We start from the raw sequence: 17,780 nt of genomic DNA, 5'->3' as shown, positions 1-17,780 counted from the left end.
TAGTAGCCGCTCCCGGCCACCGCAGCCTTGACCTGCTGGGCTCCAGTGATCCTTCCACCTCAGCCTTCCAAGTAGCCGGAATCTACAGGCATGCGCTACCACACCCGGCTGATTTTTTGATTTATTGTAGAGATGAGGTCTTGCCAAGTTGCCCAGGCGGGTCTCAAACCCGCGGGCTTCAGGCAATCCACTCACCTCAGCCTCCCAAAGGCACAGGATTACAGGCTGAGCCACTGAGCCCAGCTTGGTTTCTTTTCTTATCAAAAACAATCACCACGAATTAACTCAGTCAAACCTAAAACAAATTGTTTAATTTTATTCACATTGAATAAGTTCATTTGAAATGGCTACTGATCACGGGACCCCTTGCTGGAGGAGCACTGCCTGCGGGGGCTGCTCTGGGGAGAATCTTTTTTTTGAGTCAGAGTTTTACTCTGTCACCTGGGCTGGCGAGTGCAGTGGCAGGATCATGGCCATCACAGCCTCGACCTGCTGGGCTCAGGCAATCCATCCACCTCAGCCTTCCAAGTAGCTAGAACTATAGGTGCACACTACCATGTCTGGCTTATGTTTTGATTTATTATAGAGACGCAGTCTCACCAAGTTGCCCAAGTTGGTCTAGAACTCCTGAGCTCAGACAATCCTCTTGCCTTGGCCTCCCAAAGTTCTAAGATTACAGGCTTGAGTCACTGTGCCTGGGGAGTCTCTGAGGACGTAAGTGTCTGTTGTATCTGACCAACTCACTGAGTTCCTTAGCAGTTCTTTATTATTAGAATAACACCAGTTCTGTTACCTCTTGGCAGTGTCATGCTTATAAGACAAAACTTACTAGAAAACCACCCCTTGAATCCAGGTTAACTGATGTGTTGGATATTCTTTTTCCTCATCACTTGGACAATATGTTCAGTGATATATATATATATATATTTTTTTTTTTTGAGTTGGAGTCTCACACTGTCACCCAGGTTGGAGTGCAGTGGCACACTCCCGGCCACCGCAGCCCTGACCTGCTGGGCTCAGGCGGTCCTTCCGCCTCAGGCTTCCAAGTAGCTGGAACTACAGGCATGTGCCAGCATGCCTGGTTAATTTTTTTTTTTAGAGATGAGGTCTCGCCAAGTTGCTGCACCTTGGCCTCCCAAAGTGCTGGGATTATAGGCATGAGCCACTGTGCCTGGTCAATAAATAATATTCTAAGGGCCAACAATCAATCACTTTTTCTCTTGATGGCTTATGCTGTATGTAGCTCATTCTGTTCGGTATTCTTTAGGCCATGTTGCCAATTTCTGTGCTTTTGTCACAATTATTTGCTCTGCACATCTGCATACCTTGTCTTTTTTTTTTTGAGACAAGGCCTCACTCTGTCACCCAGGCTAGAGGGCAGTGGTACAATCACTGTAACCTGGAACTCCTGGGCTCGAATGATCCATCCTAAGACTCCTGAGTAGCTAGAAATACAGGTGAGCACTACCATGCCCAAATAACTAAAAAAAAAAATTGTTTTTTTTTTTTTAGAGACAGGGTCTTACAATGTTGCCCAGGCTGGTCTTGGAACTTGAACATCAAGTGATCCTCTTGCCTTGGCCTCTCAAAGTGCCAGAATTACAGGTGTCATCACCACACCCAGCCACTTGTTAATCTTTTCTACAATAAATACTTATGTGACAATTCTAAGATGCTCTGATAAACTCACAAGGATGCATTCCCCCAAATCACCACAAAACTGCTTATGTATCCAGTATAGGAGACTATAGAAGATGGCCAATAGGATCCTCTGAATTACTCTGTAATATTTGAATACTTTTCCCAAATGCCAAACCACTAGGATTTCCAGACTAGAGTTCAGAGTTTTGGTTTTTTTTTTTTTTTTTTGGGTCTCAGAACTCCAACGCTCAGGCTGGAGTGCAGTGGCACAATCATGGCTCACCACGGCCTTGACTTCCTGGGCTCAGGCAATCCTTCCACCCTTAGCCTACCGAGTAGCTGGGACTACAGACATGCACCACCATGCCTGGCTAATTTTTTTAGTAGACATGAGGTTTTGCTATGTTGCCCAGGCTGGTCTCAAACTCCTAGGCTCAAGCAATCCTCCTACCTCAGCCTCCCAAAGTCCTCAGATTACAGGCATGAGCCACTGTGCCCTGCAGTGTACTAGACTTTTTCATGAGGCAGGACCACCTGTGTTGTTACAGCTGAGCTGATGACATTTCCACAAAGGCTGACTGAACAAAGTGCTACACTGACTGCTTATGTCTGAAGATTAACAAGACACAGTCTATGTCTTCTCAGAGTTTCTCCAAGGCAAACTTTTCTGGGGCTTAACTAGCATCTGGCCAGGAACAGCAGCTTAAACTCTTATCGATAACTATGCTGTTTCAAAGTGTTGGCATTCTCCCAGGACATCTCCCAGGATGTCAAAATTTAACCTGCTGCCAAAGCAAACTCCAAATGAACACAAAGACATTATATTCTCAAAGAAAAAAAAAACAACCAAACAATCAGATTTATTTAGTTCAACATTTCCTCTGATCTAAAGAGAAAGATGTCAAAACAATACCTAGGACATATACACAAACACCCACCCCCACGAACTCAGATAACCTAAAAGAAAAAAGCGCAAAGTTCTGTTCAACAGAGAAAATTATCTTCGCTTCTGGAAGATGTTTCCACGTCCCATTCCACGTCCTCTTCCTCTTGCAGCCACTGAAAAGGAAGAGAATGAGGCCAGGTCAGTGTGGTCAGTGAATGATCACAGCATAGAGCAGCTGGAGGCTTAGGACACTAGCTGGAAGGGACCTGAAGGCCACCTAGTCCAACACTACCTCAGCCATCACATGTTACAGGGGGATGGCGACTGGTGACAGAGTGGGAGCTGGCATCAGATTCCTGTCTGCCAGTCCAGCACTGCTTTCCATGAGGCCAGGAGGCAGGGTGCTGAGGGTGAAGAAGGTGGTCTGAGAACCACAGAGAAGAATTCCCAGGCTGGCCTGGGGCAAGCTGATAAAACATTACAGATGTATCTAATTCACTTTTAGAATTCTGAATCAGTTAAGTGTTAACATCTGTTATATCTGTGTGAGGGTTTTTTTTAAAAATTATTCTTTGTGCTTTTCCAGAGAAAAGAAATGTTCCCTAATAGCAAAAACAAAACAACATTCCCATACAAAGGGCACAAGACCACTGTTCCTCTCTGTAACACAAGGGTTTTAGGAGGGGACCAGTGGCTTTGAAGGACAGATGCAAATATTCTGATAGCCACTAACTGGAGTCTCACCCCTCTCTGCTCACACAGAGTTGTCCTGAAGAGGAAGGAAACAGAACCCACCCACCTGCAGATAGGACCACAGCAAGGGGGAGGCACAGGCAGCTCAGCCCAAAGTCATACTCACTGCCAAACGTCCTCTAGTGCACAGCAATGGGGTGCACTTTTGCTAGAGAAGATAGTGTAGCTAGCTACACAGTGACAATGCTGGCAGCGCTTTCCTGAGGAAGCAGAGGAAGCGACGGTGCTAGTCATGAAGCCAGAATTTCTGAAAATCATTCCTTCCTCAGAACAAAAAGGAAGGATTTGTTTTCAAATATAATGTCCAGGGCTTCTGGTTTTATGTTCTCATAACTGCCTTTTGTCTAGGAAGGCAAGGAGACTCCCTGAGGACATTTTAAAGAATTATACTATTGCATCTTTAAGCTCAAAAGCTACCACATGTATTGTGACATTACCACCCCATCCAAACAAGTTTTTAACCATAGTTCCTGGCTCATAACTCTCAAGAGGGCCCTGCCCCGTGCTCTAGGATAAGAAATGCTGTGCAGAGAAGCCAAGAAGCTGGACAGGCCTTGCTAGGCTTCCCGGTCTGTTAGTAGCAGGTCATGCCCTTTTAGTCCAATCACATTTCCACATGGTGGTCCATGCTTCTATCATGCCTATCTAATAGAGACTCCATAAAAGGCCCAAGGACAGAATTTGGGGAGATTCTGGAGAGCTGAACATGTGAAGGCTGACAGAAAGGGGAAAAAGAAGTCATCCACATGCTGGTAGGGTGGCACACCCCAACTCCATGGGGACAGAAGTTCCTGCACTCAGGACCCTTCCAGACCTCATCCATGTACCTCTTCCTCCAGCTGTTTATCTGTGTCCTTTAAAACAGCCTCTGTAATAAACCTGTAAACAAAAGTGTGTTTCCCTGAGTTCTACGAGCTGCTCTAGCAAATTAATCAAACCCAAAGAAGGGGTTGGAGAAAATCCAATTTGAAGCTGGTTGGTCAGACATTCCAGAGGCCTGAACTTTCAACACATGGGAAGAGGGGGTGGTCCTGGAGGACTGAGCCCTCATCCTGTAGTTTCTGAGGCTATCTCCAGACAGACAACATCAGAAGTGAATTGAAGTGGAAGATATCCAGTCAGCACCCACCACAGAGTTGTCTGCTTGCTGTGTGGGGAGAAAACCCCACATATTTGGTAACAGAAGTCTTCCATGTTGATTGTTGCTGTGTTGTAAGAGCAGAGGAAAAACACAGTTTGAGTTTTTTCCTCACCCATAGAAAATATGTACAGCAGCTAAAGATACTGATGGAGAACCCAGTGCCTTCTCTGCCTACAAATCTATTTTACCAACACTAAGGCAGTTTCTAATGACTGCACACTTGCTTTCTTATCTAATCAACGTGGCAGAATTTTTCATGGACTCAAAGATAAAACTAGATTGGGCTAACCCAGAAGAAAGGCCAGACTAAGTAGGAATAGACCAGTCCTACTTTTGAAATGTGCTGAAGGAAGGATTTGTTTTCAAATATAAGAAGCTTTGAAAATAGAAGTCCAGCCCCCGCTCAAGTGTGCCAAGATGGCTCAAAATGGCTTCATTTCTGATCTGAAAAATGGATCCCCACTGTAAACAACTTCCAAGGTATATGCTGGGTCTCCACCCACACAACCTGGTCTCTCTAGGAAATGCTGCCCAAATGCTTCAAGAGTCAGCTCATCCACACCATGGTGTGTCTGCTCACCAAACTAAACAGATCTCTTGGACAGAACTTCTGCAAAGAGCTTCCTAGAAATGCATCATAGGTGACTTATTAACTCTTCTTTCACTTAAGACAGGGATTGTACATTTTTTCTAAGGTGCCACTTTGGATTTTGTGCCAGTCCCATGACTGGTATCAGTTGAGGCAAGATCAAGAAGGCCAGGCAAGCCCTCCCTCACCACCTCGCAGGATCTCCCCAGCTGCAGGGTGAAGGGGCAGTGGTGGGTGTGGAGATGGTGGGGGTCAGGCCCACCACATGCCCAGGCAATTGTAAAAGGATTGTTTTCCAAAAGACACAAGTCTTACTTTAAAACCAGTTCCTGAAGAGCACCTACCTTGGGCCTTCAGAATAGCAGCTTTTCCCCGGCCAGCTCCTGAGCCTTGATTTTTATTTTTCATGCTCTTTAACATGGGTGCATTTTTCAGCATGTCAGGCAATATCAGAAAGCGGATCTTGCTGCCACGGATGTACACCTGCTCCAGTTGTGCCACTCGGCCATCTCTGTACGTGACAGTGATGTTGGACATCTGGAAGGTAATCACCAGTTTGTCAGTAAAAGCCAACACTACCAGTGGAGGACAAAGGCACACAAAGAGGGGGAGCCTTAACTGGTGGGAGGGGAAGTCCAGAAAAGCAGAGTGACACTGTGAAGTAAAGGAGCCAGGCAACGCTGGTGAACTACCGTAGCCAACGGTCAGAACCTTTTGTGTACACCAGGGACTGCACTGAGTACTTCACATAAATGGTCCTCACAACACCTCCAAGGTAGGCATGAGTGCTCCCACTTTTACAGATAAAAAATCAAGGCATTTGTCCAAGGTCAAACAGCTAAAATGCATGGGAACTAGTCAGCCTGGTTGGAGCCCTAGCTCTGCTGTACTGGCTCCCAAGCAAACATGTAAGGAGCTCTCAAAGGTGATAAACCCTAACTGAAACAGCTTCAAACTGCTTGTCCAAACCGTGTCCTCTCCCACATCTGCCTGGCACTCTGTCTGCAAAGCCCCAGAGGTCACAAGTGTGTCCCAGATGTCCCATAGGGTATACTCCAGGAGGTGGGACAAAGCCCTCTGGCTTGGATGATTAGGGACTGAGAAGTAGTGGTGGCCCCACAAGGACTGGAGGAAGGGCCTGGAATCCTGGAGGGCTGTGAGGCAAGAGGGCCCTGGGCAGGACCCTACTGGACGCAAGGCTGGAGCAGTGGAACAGGGTTGTCACTTCAGAGACTATGGTTTGTGGACAGAGGAAAGGACAACAGGGTTAATGCAGTACTTTGCAGATAAATCTGCTGCCATAGATAGACTGTGGGATGGAATGAGGCAGTCATGAGGTGAGACCAGCCAGGAGAGCTGCTTGGCATGGAAAGTTGACACAAATCTGCCAGCATCATCATAAAAAAGTCCCACGTTTATTGTACTCACATTTTAAAAATAAAAAATGAGAGAGAGAAAAAGTATCACGTTTACAGAAGAAGCAGCTTATTTATGAGTCCTTCTGAATGGAAGCAAGAAAACTATAATTCATTCGGAATGGGCCAGCCCACAATGTGGAGAGATGTGCCGTCTCCCCAGATTTCTGCCTGGCTTATTGTCCTATTACACTCACTCGTTCCTTTCTTCAAGTGCTAGCTGGCCACCCAGCCTCTGCTAGGACACCCAGAGTGAAAAAGACCAACTGTGCTTTGGGGCTGCCCCTGCTATATCTGCACAGCTGGAAGGTTTCTAAGATTCAACCCACAGTCCCCGTTCTACTTTCAGGGGTAGCTGGGCTCTACTTTCCCATAAATTCTGCTCCAGGCTCCACACATCCAGTTTCTTAACAAATTTTCACACAGTTCCAAAGTCCTTGCCAATCCTGTTCGTCCCTTGAATACTATACCTTCTGGTGCTACAAATGAATACCAGGTATGATTAGACTGCGTAAGAGAGAAACCTGGATCCCACCCAGGTTCACTTGAATCTGACAGGTGAAATGTGTTTTGGGAGCTGTGCCAAACCCACAAATCTGCAGAAGATAGAGAGCAGGCCTGATACCTACATGTAAGACCCAGTTGTGCTATTTGTCGGGGTATAACCCTGGGTATGTTTCCAAGCTTCTCTGAGCCTCAGTTTTCTCATCTACAAAGTTGAGGAAAATACAACAGAACAAAGCCAACGTTTATTGAGCACTTACTAGATGCTAGTTGCTGGCCCAGGTGATCTTCCCATAGTAACTCATTTTACATCACAAAATCCCACAAGTAGATGAGCCAGATACAAGTGCAATCCCCACTGGAGAGATGGAGCAGTACAGCCTGTCAGAGACCTTACCCACTCTATTTTGCTGCTGGAGGTCACACCACCCCTATGTAGCCTGGCTGAGGTGTGAACCCAGGTCTGACTCTAAACCCACAATCCTAATCACTGCATCAGATCACCACTCACTTCCTGAAATTCTTTTTGGTTTGAGTTGGAATCTCACTCTGTCACCCAGGCTGGATGGAGTACAGTGGCACGCTTACGGCCACCCCAGCATCAACCTGCTGGGCTCCGGAGATCCTTCTGCCTCAGCCTTCCAAGTAGCCACAACTATAGGCATGCACTACCATGCCCGGCTAATTTTTTTATTTATTATAGAGACAAGGTCTCACCAAATTGCCTGGGCTAGTCTCGAACCCTCAGGCTCAGGCAATCCACTTGCCTTGGCCTCCCAAAGTGCTGGGATTATAGGTTGAGCCACTGAGCCCAGCCCTGAAATTGTTAAAGAGCAAATTAAACAAGACAATATAAGTCTAGATGCTATCTCTATTGCCTAACATAGAGGCTCAGTAAGTGTTGAATATGAGTGACAGTTAAAATGTGTTTTGGGGGCTGTGCTACACTAAGCCACACCCTTCCCCAGTACACACCAGCACATCTGACTCCTTCCCTGTCAGAGGCTGTTACATACATAAGTCCAACAAAGCCCAATCCAGGTGTTTCCACAAATGGCCTGTGTCCTGGCTGATGCAGGAGAGTCCAGGATCATTTGACTCATTTCAACACTGAGAAGCAGGCTCACTACTGCTCTGGCTTTCCCTATAGCACCAGCAGAGCAGTGCTTGCTGGGGACAGAACCCCCTCCCACCGCACACCCGCCCGCTGGCCACACAGCTTGCTAACAAGTCTGAGTTGTGTCTGCATAAACCAAAGACAGCAACTTTGGAAGGAACTAGATTTTAATGAAAGTCAGGCGGTAACACCCAGTTTAATCAACTTTCCTAACAGCCACAAGGAAACAGATAGCACAAGCCAGGTACCCAACTGATATGACATCCTGGGGGATGTTACCACACAGTTAATCAAGGTGGTGTGAATTTCTCCCACACTTGCAGCTGAGACGAAGAAAGCTGGCTCCAGGACTAAGAGGGAATGCTGAGGTGCTGCAGGACTGTCAACATGCCAGAAATGTACACACTCTTTAGGACAATTTCACACATACACAAAAGGTAGAGATGCTCAGACGCCACTGATACAATAGGAGGATCAACTGATGCCACCTACCCATCTTAGTTCTTAGGAAATACACACAAAAGTATTATGGGGTAAAAGAGCATAATGAATGCAAACCACTCTCAAATAGTTCAGGAAAAAAAGTATAAAAATAAAGAGTTTAAAAATTGGTTTTCCTTTAAGCTAGCGGGGCAGGCACCTAAAAAAATTCAACCATATTGCATTCAGAGTTCAAAAACTCCTAGCAACAGTTACCGGCAATATTCTACTGACCCAAACACATGAGCGCTTGTTCTGGGTTATCATTTTTATAAAGTGACAGAAAACTAAATTTCAGAGACGATTTCCCCAAAGATAGCTATTATGCCACAGTCAAGAAAAAGAGTCAGTTCCAGAAGTGACTAGGTGGTCACAGCAAAGCCCAAAAGCCTAACTCGTTAACTTTACCACTTTCTCTCACCAAAACTTCTAAGAATCAAATCACTTGATTTGATTTTGAGTACAATTAAATGGGTTGACCACTACTCTCTTAATATATATGTATTTCTGAGTCAGAGTCTCACTCTTTCACCCAGGCTGGAGTGCAGTGACAAGTTCATGGCCACCATAGCCTCAACCTGCTGGGTTCAGCAGATCCTTCTGTTTCAGCCTTCCAAGTAACTGGACTATAGGCGTGTCCCACCAGGTCCGGTTAATATTTTTTATTTATTGTAGAGACAAGGTCCTGCCATGTTGCCCAGGGTGGTCTCAAACCCATGGGCTCAAGCAATCTTTTTGCCTCTGCCTCCCAAAGTACTGGTGCAGTGGCACACTCACAGCCACCACAGCCTCGACCTGCTGGGCTCAGGAAATCCTTCCGCCTCAGCCTTCCAAAGTAGCTGGAACTAGAGGCGCATGCCACTATGTCCAGTTCATTTTTAAAATTTATTTATTGGAGAGACGAGGTCTGGCCAAGTTGCCCAGGCTGATTTTGAACCTCTGCACTCAGGCAATCCTCTTGCCTCGGCCTCCCAAAGTGATGGGATTACAGGCGTGAGCCACTGCGCTCAGCCTAACGTTCTCTCTTAAATACTTTTTTCTGATTTTGATTTCTTTCCTAAATACTTTTTTCTGAAATCAGTTCTCTCCTTCATTTTGAGTTAAGACAGGATGCTTCAGCTCATGGTTGAGTACACATAGCCAAAAACAGAAACTTTCCCATTTGGGGACCTCTACCTCTAAGTCATCCATTCCCAAGTTGGGCAAGAGCCTGTGACATCTCTGTGACAAAAATCAGCAAAAGACCACATGGAAGGCAACAGGGGGCCCTACTCTATCCATCCACATGGGGTTCTTAGAGGATGCTCACAGCAACAGTAGGGTACCGTCACCCATAGCTGATAACACGTCTTGCAGCACTGGCCACCAGGTGGTGCTTGCCCTGCAGCTGTGGGTTACAAAGAGAGGTAGAACAAAGTTCACCGCCTTCAAAGCCTAACTTCAGCTGCACAGAAGCGCCTACACCCAATAAGCACCATTTCAGAGATCCCCATCCTAGGTTTCCGCATACATACTTTACGCTTTCAAATATCAAAAGAATGATATGATAATAGGTTACCTTAAAAATACCCGAGGGGGATTCCAGTGGCAGGATCTGGGGAAGGGATGGCAGGAATGATGTCTGGCTGCAAAGGTGGCAAGAAGAAGCCCTGAAACAGCACAAGAAGCAGGCCAAAAAGAGGAGCAGAAGAAACTCGAGGAACTAAAAGTGAAGGTCATGGAGAAAGGCCTCTGGCCACAGGTGGAATTAAGAAATCTGGCAAAAAGAAGCTGTTCCTTATTCCTGAAGTGATGATGACTCCTGATTCCATTCATATTTCAACATCTGTATTCCCTGACATATCTTCTTCTGTCACCCATAGCTAGAATGAAGTGTTGTCTTGAAGGCTGTTGTACATTTAAGAATAAACTTTTGTGGACCTTGAACAATTATCATAATACTATAAGAGAATGATTGGCAGTAATGGGAAACTGCTGGGGGTGGGAATTGGCAGTAGTAGGAATCTGCCTGGAGAAGGGGGGGGCACACCTCATTAACAAGGGTACCTGTAATGAACATTTGTATACCTAACCCCTGAGTTGTACCCCACATCTTTAAAATAAAATAAATTTTAAAAAAGAATAAACTTTTGTAAAACAAACAAACAAAAAAACTCAAGGGACCATAAAAGATGGCTGTATTTTATATGGGGATGTTGCTGAGAATGTCATCTGTGAGTGCCAGAGAAGTCTGAATTACTGCTATCAAATCTTATGGACACTCTGCATTTTAGAACTGATGCTCTGCCTCTGCCTAGCCTTACACTTGAATATGCCTTTCTTTTTTTCTTTTTTTTTTTTTTGAGTTGGAGTCTCACTCTGTCGCCCAGACTGGAGTGCAGTGGCCGCTCCCGGCCACCGCAGCCTCGACCTGCTGGGCTCCGGCGATCCTTCCGCCTCAGCCTTCCAAGTAGCCGGAATTACAGGCATGCGCTACCACGCCCGGCTGATTTTCTGATTTATTGTAGAGATGAGGTCTCGCTGCCCAGGCGGGTCTCGAACCCGCGGGCTCAGGCAATCTGCTCACCTCAGCCTCCCAAAGGCGCGGGATTACAGGCTGAGCCACCGAGCCCGGCAAATATGCCTTTCTTAATGCACAGGGGTTCAGGTTTACATTTTTGGAAACTGTCTACCTGGGTTCATTCTACCTTCTGTTCCAGATTACCTGCACCATGATCTATTTGTGCAGGTAATCTATTACCTGCACCATGATCTATTTATCCTGCCATATAGTTTTTTGTAAGCCACCTCTAACTCTTTTTGAAAGGTGACAGAATAAAAAGCAAATATTAAAACTCCAAAACAGGCAGGGTGCGGTGGCTCATGCCTATAATCCCAGCACTTTGTGAGGCAGAGGTGAGAGGACTGCCTAAGTCCACGGGTTCGAGACCAGCCTGGGCAACTAGGTGAGATCTCATCTCTACAATAAATCAAAAAATTAGGGTGTGGTGGTGGCGCATGCTTGTAGTTCCAGCTACTTGGAAGGCTAAAGCAGAAGGATCACCTGAGCCCAGCACGTTGAGGCTGCAGAGGCCATGAGCATGCCACTGCACTCCAGCCTGGGTGACAGAAGGAGACTCCAACTCAAAAAAAAAAATAAATAAAACCTCCAAAACATACACAGGGAAAGAAGTCCATGCCAATACTAGTTACAGTGGGATTCACCCATCTTTTCCAACTCTCTGAGGTGTGCTACCCATCCTACTTTTAGAAAATGTTATTAAAGCCCCACACCAAACGTCGAATGCTAAACTTCAGCTGCTCTCTACCAAAGAACAGGCAGGGAGAGTGCTAAGAGGACATCCTCATTCCCAAAGAGTGAACTGACTGGGTCTGAGAAGGAAAGACAGCAGGGGAGACTGCAGGAGCCACTGACCTCACAGCCTCTGAGATGTGTCTGAGCAAACTCAACTGTGCTCAATGTTTACCCACCACTGGCTTTACCTATACCACAGCCTATTGAGTTTTAGTCATTTTGCTTAGGTTTTGGTAGACCCAGTGAAGCCTTGGTATTTTGGCACAGGTGTTTGTTTTTTTTGAATAGGAGTCTCACTGTGTTGCCCAGGCTGGAGTGCAGTGGCACATTCATGGCCACTGCAGCCTCTGTCAACTGGGCTCAGGCAATCCTTCCACCTCAGCCTCCCAAGTAGCTGGAACAACAGGCGTGCGCCACCACGCCCAGCTAATTTTCTGATTTATAGTAGAGACGAGGTCTTGCCAAGTTGTCCAGACTGGTCTCAAACCACTGGACTCAGGCAATCCTTTCACCTCTGCCTCACAAAGAGCTGGGATTACAGGGTGAGCCACCGCACCTGGCTCACAGGTGGTGTTATATGCTTAACTGTATCATTGCAAAAATTCATATGTTGAAGTTCTAATCCCCAGTACCTCAGAATGTGATAGTATTTAGACAGAATCCTTAACGAGATTATTAAGTTAAAATGAGGTTATTAGTGTGCGCCCTAATCCAATACACCTGGTATCCTCATAAGATGAGATGTGAACAGAGACACTATGGCAGGAAGATGACATGAAGACAAAGGGAGAAGTTAGCCATCTACAAGCTGAGGAAAAGCCTGTAACAGATTCTTCCTTCATATCCTTGAGAAGAAACCAACCCTGCTGACACCTTGATCTCAGATTTCCAACCTTCAGAACTATGAGAAAACAAATTTCTGTTGTTTAAGCTGCCCAGTCTGTGGAACTTTGTTATGGCAGCCCTAGCAAACTAATAGTGACAGGGAGGCAGGTGGCTGGCTTCCACCATTGGTCAGGCACTTGACACATCCTACTCATTTCCTATGCACTATGGTATTCTTATCCCTGATTTAGTGAAGAAAGTGAGGGAAGCCCAAAGCTCACCCCCGAGTCACACTGGGGGGCAAGTTGTAAGGTGATTCCAGGTCTGTCCAATGCAAGGTAATGTACTTTGCATTACCTTGGCTGTGTCTCTGAGAGACTACCGAAGTCATTTGGTCAGACACCTTCACATTGCAGGTGGGATGTCAGAGACCCTGGGTAACTCAGCACGTTGTCTAAATACAGCTAGTTGAATAAACACATTAAGTTTCACTGCCCCAAGTCTTGCATTCTATTCATCCAACTAAAGTGCCTTAAAATGGATGAGGATGCCCTAAGCCAGAGGACTGAATCTGTGAAAGTGGCACCTCACAAAGGTAGAGTACTACAGGTCAGGTCATTTAAGGCAAAGCCAGCTGCATCTCCATAGGCCCTACTGCTGAAAGAGACCAGATACCACAAGACGTTTGGAGAGCCCACAGCAATCATCTCTGCGGCTCTGACAGTGAGGAGATAAACCCGAGTCATCAGATGTCTGCCTCCCCACATGCCAGGAAACTGACTGAGCTCATCAACCTGGCAGGAGGTTGACGGATGCTCAGAGCTACAGAGCAATCACAAACACATGAATAAATACTGCAAAGCAATGGATGGTCAGGAGACTTGGGCAAGGTACTTTTATCTCTTAGACCTTCAGTTTTTTCTTCTAGAAAACAGGTGACTCCAGGCCAGCCACGCCTATAATCCCAGCACTTTGGGAGGCAGAGGTAAAAGGACTGCCTGAGCCCATGTCTCTACAATAAATTTTTAAAAAATTAGCTGGGCCTGTAGTTCCAGCTATTTGGAAGGTCGAAGTGGAAGGGTCGCCTGAGCCCAGCAAGTCGAGGCTTCAGTGACTGTGAACATGCCACTGCACTCCAACCTGGGCTAGATTAAGACTTTGGTTCAAAAAAAAAGGAAGGAAAGCAGGGACTCCTCTAATGCTATGCTGCAGTCTAAGGCTTTCCCTGCTCAGTCCTCCTTCCTTTTCCCTCTCCTTTCACCAGTCAGACCAGTATCCTAGACTGAAAGCTCTCCCGTTCCCTTACTCCTTTATTCCTTATTGTCATCTCTCCCAGTAAATATCTTTAATATCTAATTCTGATATTAAGTTAATACCATTGCTGTTTTACAGACAAGGAAAAAGGTAATTACAAGCCTAAGGTCATATAATTAGGATTCAAACTCACCTCCTTGATTCCTGAGCCCAAATTCTTAACCAATGGTTTAAAGAATAAAGTGTGCTGACTACTTTGTAAAGTAATGATATAAAAATTCACATGACTACACAATTTAGTGCCATGAGAAACAATGTTATCAGGAAGCTGCTCCACCATTTATTAGTAGAGTGATGTTCAGTAGATGAGTTCTTTAATCTCATTCTCCCTATTTTATAGAAGACAAGACTAGCACCAAACCTGCTTACCTCACAAGGTAGCTGTAGTAATCAAATGAGAGACTCTTCCAAGAAAAAAGGCAAACATAGTATGTGAGAAGGTTGTGCTAACTGCAAAGCACATGGGAACAAATGGATAGTGGTCCCAAACTTGAAGGATTCTACAAAGGTGTAGCACCACTTCTCTCAAATAGGCTCCCCAAATATGGAAGAAAATGATTATGAGATGGAGAAAACAAAAGACAAAGTTAAATATTCCAAGCCCCCAAATGGCTTTCCTACTTCAAGACTGTATGCCTTTTGTTCACACTCATATTCCCAAAGCCTATAATAGTACTTGGCATTCATTAGGCACTCAAGAAATAACTGTTGAATGGGAACTTCAAAAAGACCTCTAATCACCATCATTTTGTCCTGAGACATAGGCCCACACTTCCCTCACAGCCTCATGCATGAAGCAGGGTACCTGGCAGTTCATGTTGTCCTCTGCTTCAATGAGCTTTCCCCGATATACTTCACCAGTGTTCGTCTCACATGTCACGATGTGGCCCTCTGCCTCATGTAGGACTTTAATCGGCACACCAATAGACATCTTGGCAGGAATAGAGCTCTACAGTGAGAGAGACAACAATCAATCAGTTCATCTTTCAGAGCCTAAGATGGTATACAACACACATCATGCCTTCCTCAAGGCCTGGCACTCCATAAAACCTAGCAAAGATGTAGAGCTGCATTTTCTGTGGAAGGAAAGCTCAGCTCCTGGCTTGGAGGAAACTATCTGGCAAACATCTACAAGATGTGGGGTGGGGTGGGCTGGACAGAGGGAAAGCTAGTAGGATGACAAGTGAGCATCTTACATCTATCATGTGTCCTTTCATGTTCATCAAAACAACTATTAACCAATACTGTGTGTGTGTTGTGGGACAGGAGGCTGGAATGCATGTGCAATGTTATTCATCAACCCACTGTTGTCTGTGATTACATTTTGAGAACTACAATATAAATCTGACCTGTCCTACATAGTAGCCACTGTCCACATGCAGCTATCTAAATTAAATTTAGGATTGAGTACAGTAGCTCATGCCTGCAATCCCAGCACTTTGGGAGGCCGAGGCAGGGGGATCATTTGAGCCCAAGAGTTCAAGACCAGTCTGGGTAATATAGTGAGACAAAACAAAACAAAACTAGTCAGGCATGGTTGCATCAGCTACTCTGAAAGCTGAGGCGGGAGGTTTGCTTGAGCCCAGGAGATCGAGGCTGCAGTGAGCTATGATCATGCTATCCACTTCACTGGACGACAGACCATACCGCCCCCCGAAAAAAGAATTAATTAAAATTAAACTTACTAAAACAAATAAAATTAAAAGCCCAAGCCTGGCATAGTGGCTCATGCCTGTAAGCCCAGCACTTTAGGAGACCAAGGCAAGAGGGTTGCTTGAACTCAGGAGTTCAAGATCAGTCTCGGCAACATAGTAAGACCTTGACTCTTAAAACAAAACAGAATAACCCAGTCCCTCAGTCACACTAGCCATATTCCAAGTGCTCAACAGTCACATGTAGCTAATAGCTACCATACTGGATGGTGTAAAATAGACCAAAGAACTAAGAGAGGAAGCTGTCCTTTTAATTCAGCCCATTTGATCCTCCACTTACTTTTACCCTCAAGGCTAATGAGAAAATATTAAAGTGCTCACAAAGTGACAACGTGCCATATGTAGGAAATGCTTACCTTGGAGGAAAAACAATCAGGGCAAGCACCTGACTTAGCCTAATGAAAAGAGACAAGCAGTGGACTTTTTACTGAAATGAGCAACTACTAAGGTTAGAAAATATATGTGTTGAAGAGAGGATGGACAACATGAAGTTGGAAAAGACAAGCTCTCTTGGTGAGGATCCCTGGTTTTCAGCTTTAGGAGTCCAGTTTTTATGCAGAAGACAGCGAGGAACCACTGCAGAATCACAGCTAAGGAATGACCCCAAAAAGGATAGCAAGCACTTACAAAATGGATCAAACATAACTAAGTTCACAAGCAGAGAAACTTGTTTTAACTTCCGCAACAGTGTGGAAAGCATGAGGGGACCAGTGTCCGAAAGGCGGCTGGAAGCAGAGATGCAAAGCACTTTCAAAGGATGACTCTGAAAGGATGGGGGGGAGGTAATCAACCAGAAATGACTTCAAGATTATTTCCAGGATACTTTGAAAAACACCAGCTTGGAGAGGTTTATAAAGCGAAAAGTATGTACTCTGGAAAGAAGCTAATGAACTCACTCTCAGGTTAGTGAGGCGACGCTGAATTTGAGTGGCCCAGGCTTCCCGCTCTCTTCCCTCCCCTCGACCCGCAGAGCTCCACTCAGTGAGTCATTCTCCAGTACCCGGGCCCTCATGGGCGCCTCGGCCTTCCCTCGCCCGTCCCCAGCCTCTGCTCACCGGCTCCGGTCTCCTCTTCCTTCTCTTTGGTGAGGCGGAGAACGATACGACGGCCAAAGCGTGAGGTATGCGAATGGCGGGCCCCGCGCTCCCAGAATACCACGCGTTCCCAAAATGCCGCGCGCAACGCCCGCCCCCTTCCTTTCCCCAGAGGTGAGCGCGGTCCGGTTTCAGCTTCCTCCTCACTCCACCGGCTGGAAACCCGGGCTCTGGTACGATAGTTCCGGCACCGGAAGGGAGAGCTGATGACTGAACCGGGGGGCCGCCGGAAACGCCGACCCTCGGGCCGGCGAGCAGCCAGAGAGGGACTCACACTTCCAAGCACCACACACCAAGGACGGGCTGGACGGCAAGACGGGGATCTGGGACCGAGGGCCTGGACCTCCCCCCATAATTTAACCTTTGGATCCCGGAGCCGCCAGGTAAGCGGCGCCCCAAATGAGACGCGATATCTCGCAGAGAGAGAAACTGAGGTATGGAGCCAGCCCTGGGTGGTCCCTAAAGGGAGTTGGAGTATGGTTGCTTGGAGCCTCGGCGATGCATTGGGTGGGACCAGGGCTTACACCTGAGGCTGACAAAGGAATGGAGCTTGCTAAGGGTAAGTGCCACTGGGGAGCTGTGTCAGCTCCCGCTTCGGGGCGGGGCTCATAAGGGGGCGGGGCTTCCGGGGAGCAAGCCAGGGAGGACACGCGCGTCTGCGTGAGAATTGGGCGAGGGGGCGGGGCCACAGAAGCCGGGACTGCGAATGGCCGGGGCGGGCTTAACTCAGGAGGCTGGGAGCCTCTTGGAATGGAAGTCTGGGGAAGGGGCGGGGCGGGACTTAGGTAAGGGGTGGGGCCTCCGGCTTCCAGACCTGGAAGGGGCGGGGCGGTGCTTGTGGCAGCCCGGCCGCCGCCTCCCGTTCTCCCCACCGCGGTGGCGGCGGCGGCGGCGGCGGCGGCTGCGGGGGAACTCCACACACTGCTACCGCGCTCCCGTCGAAACCGAAGCTGCAGCCCGCTCCGGGCCGGGGCCATGGGCGTCCCGCGCCGCCCGGGTCATGAGGACAGAGGC

At 46.9% G+C, this 17,780-nt stretch overlaps 2 protein-coding genes across 3 annotated transcripts in view; one reads left to right on the top strand and one right to left on the bottom strand.

Moving 5' to 3' along the window:
• Nucleotides 1-2,463: 2,463 nt before the first annotated feature.
• Nucleotides 2,464-17,085, bottom strand: SNRPD3 (small nuclear ribonucleoprotein D3 polypeptide). Of its 2 annotated transcripts, none has more exons than XM_008069102.2 (4): nucleotides 16,728-17,085; nucleotides 14,766-14,909; nucleotides 5,355-5,547; nucleotides 2,464-2,700 (listed from the first exon to the last, which is right to left on the bottom strand). In XM_008069102.2, exons 2-4 carry the CDS (start codon nucleotides 14,889-14,891, stop codon nucleotides 2,639-2,641), a joined length of 381 nt encoding a protein of 126 aa, XP_008067293.1. In that variant the 5' UTR covers nucleotides 14,892-14,909; nucleotides 16,728-17,085; the 3' UTR covers nucleotides 2,464-2,638. The 2 variants fall into 2 exon arrangements, with proteins under 2 accessions (XP_008067293.1, XP_021573756.1); XM_021718081.1 differs by having other exon boundaries at nucleotides 2,464-2,598.
• GUCD1 (guanylyl cyclase domain containing 1) overlaps nucleotides 16,973-17,780 on the top strand; it is an 11,847-nt gene continuing 11,039 nt past the window's right edge. The window contains 2 exon segments of the mRNA XM_008069101.2: nucleotides 16,973-17,033; nucleotides 17,036-17,149. Of these exon segments, the coding sequence (XP_008067292.1) occupies nucleotides 16,973-17,033; nucleotides 17,036-17,149 (175 nt within the window).

This window comes from Carlito syrichta, unplaced genomic scaffold (assembly GCF_000164805.1).
Source record: "Carlito syrichta isolate Samal-C Ts95f unplaced genomic scaffold, Tarsius_syrichta-2.0.1 Scaffold311810, whole genome shotgun sequence".
NCBI lineage: Eukaryota > Metazoa > Chordata > Mammalia > Primates > Tarsiidae > Carlito > Carlito syrichta.
This window is presented reverse-complemented; position numbering and strand designations above follow the sequence as displayed.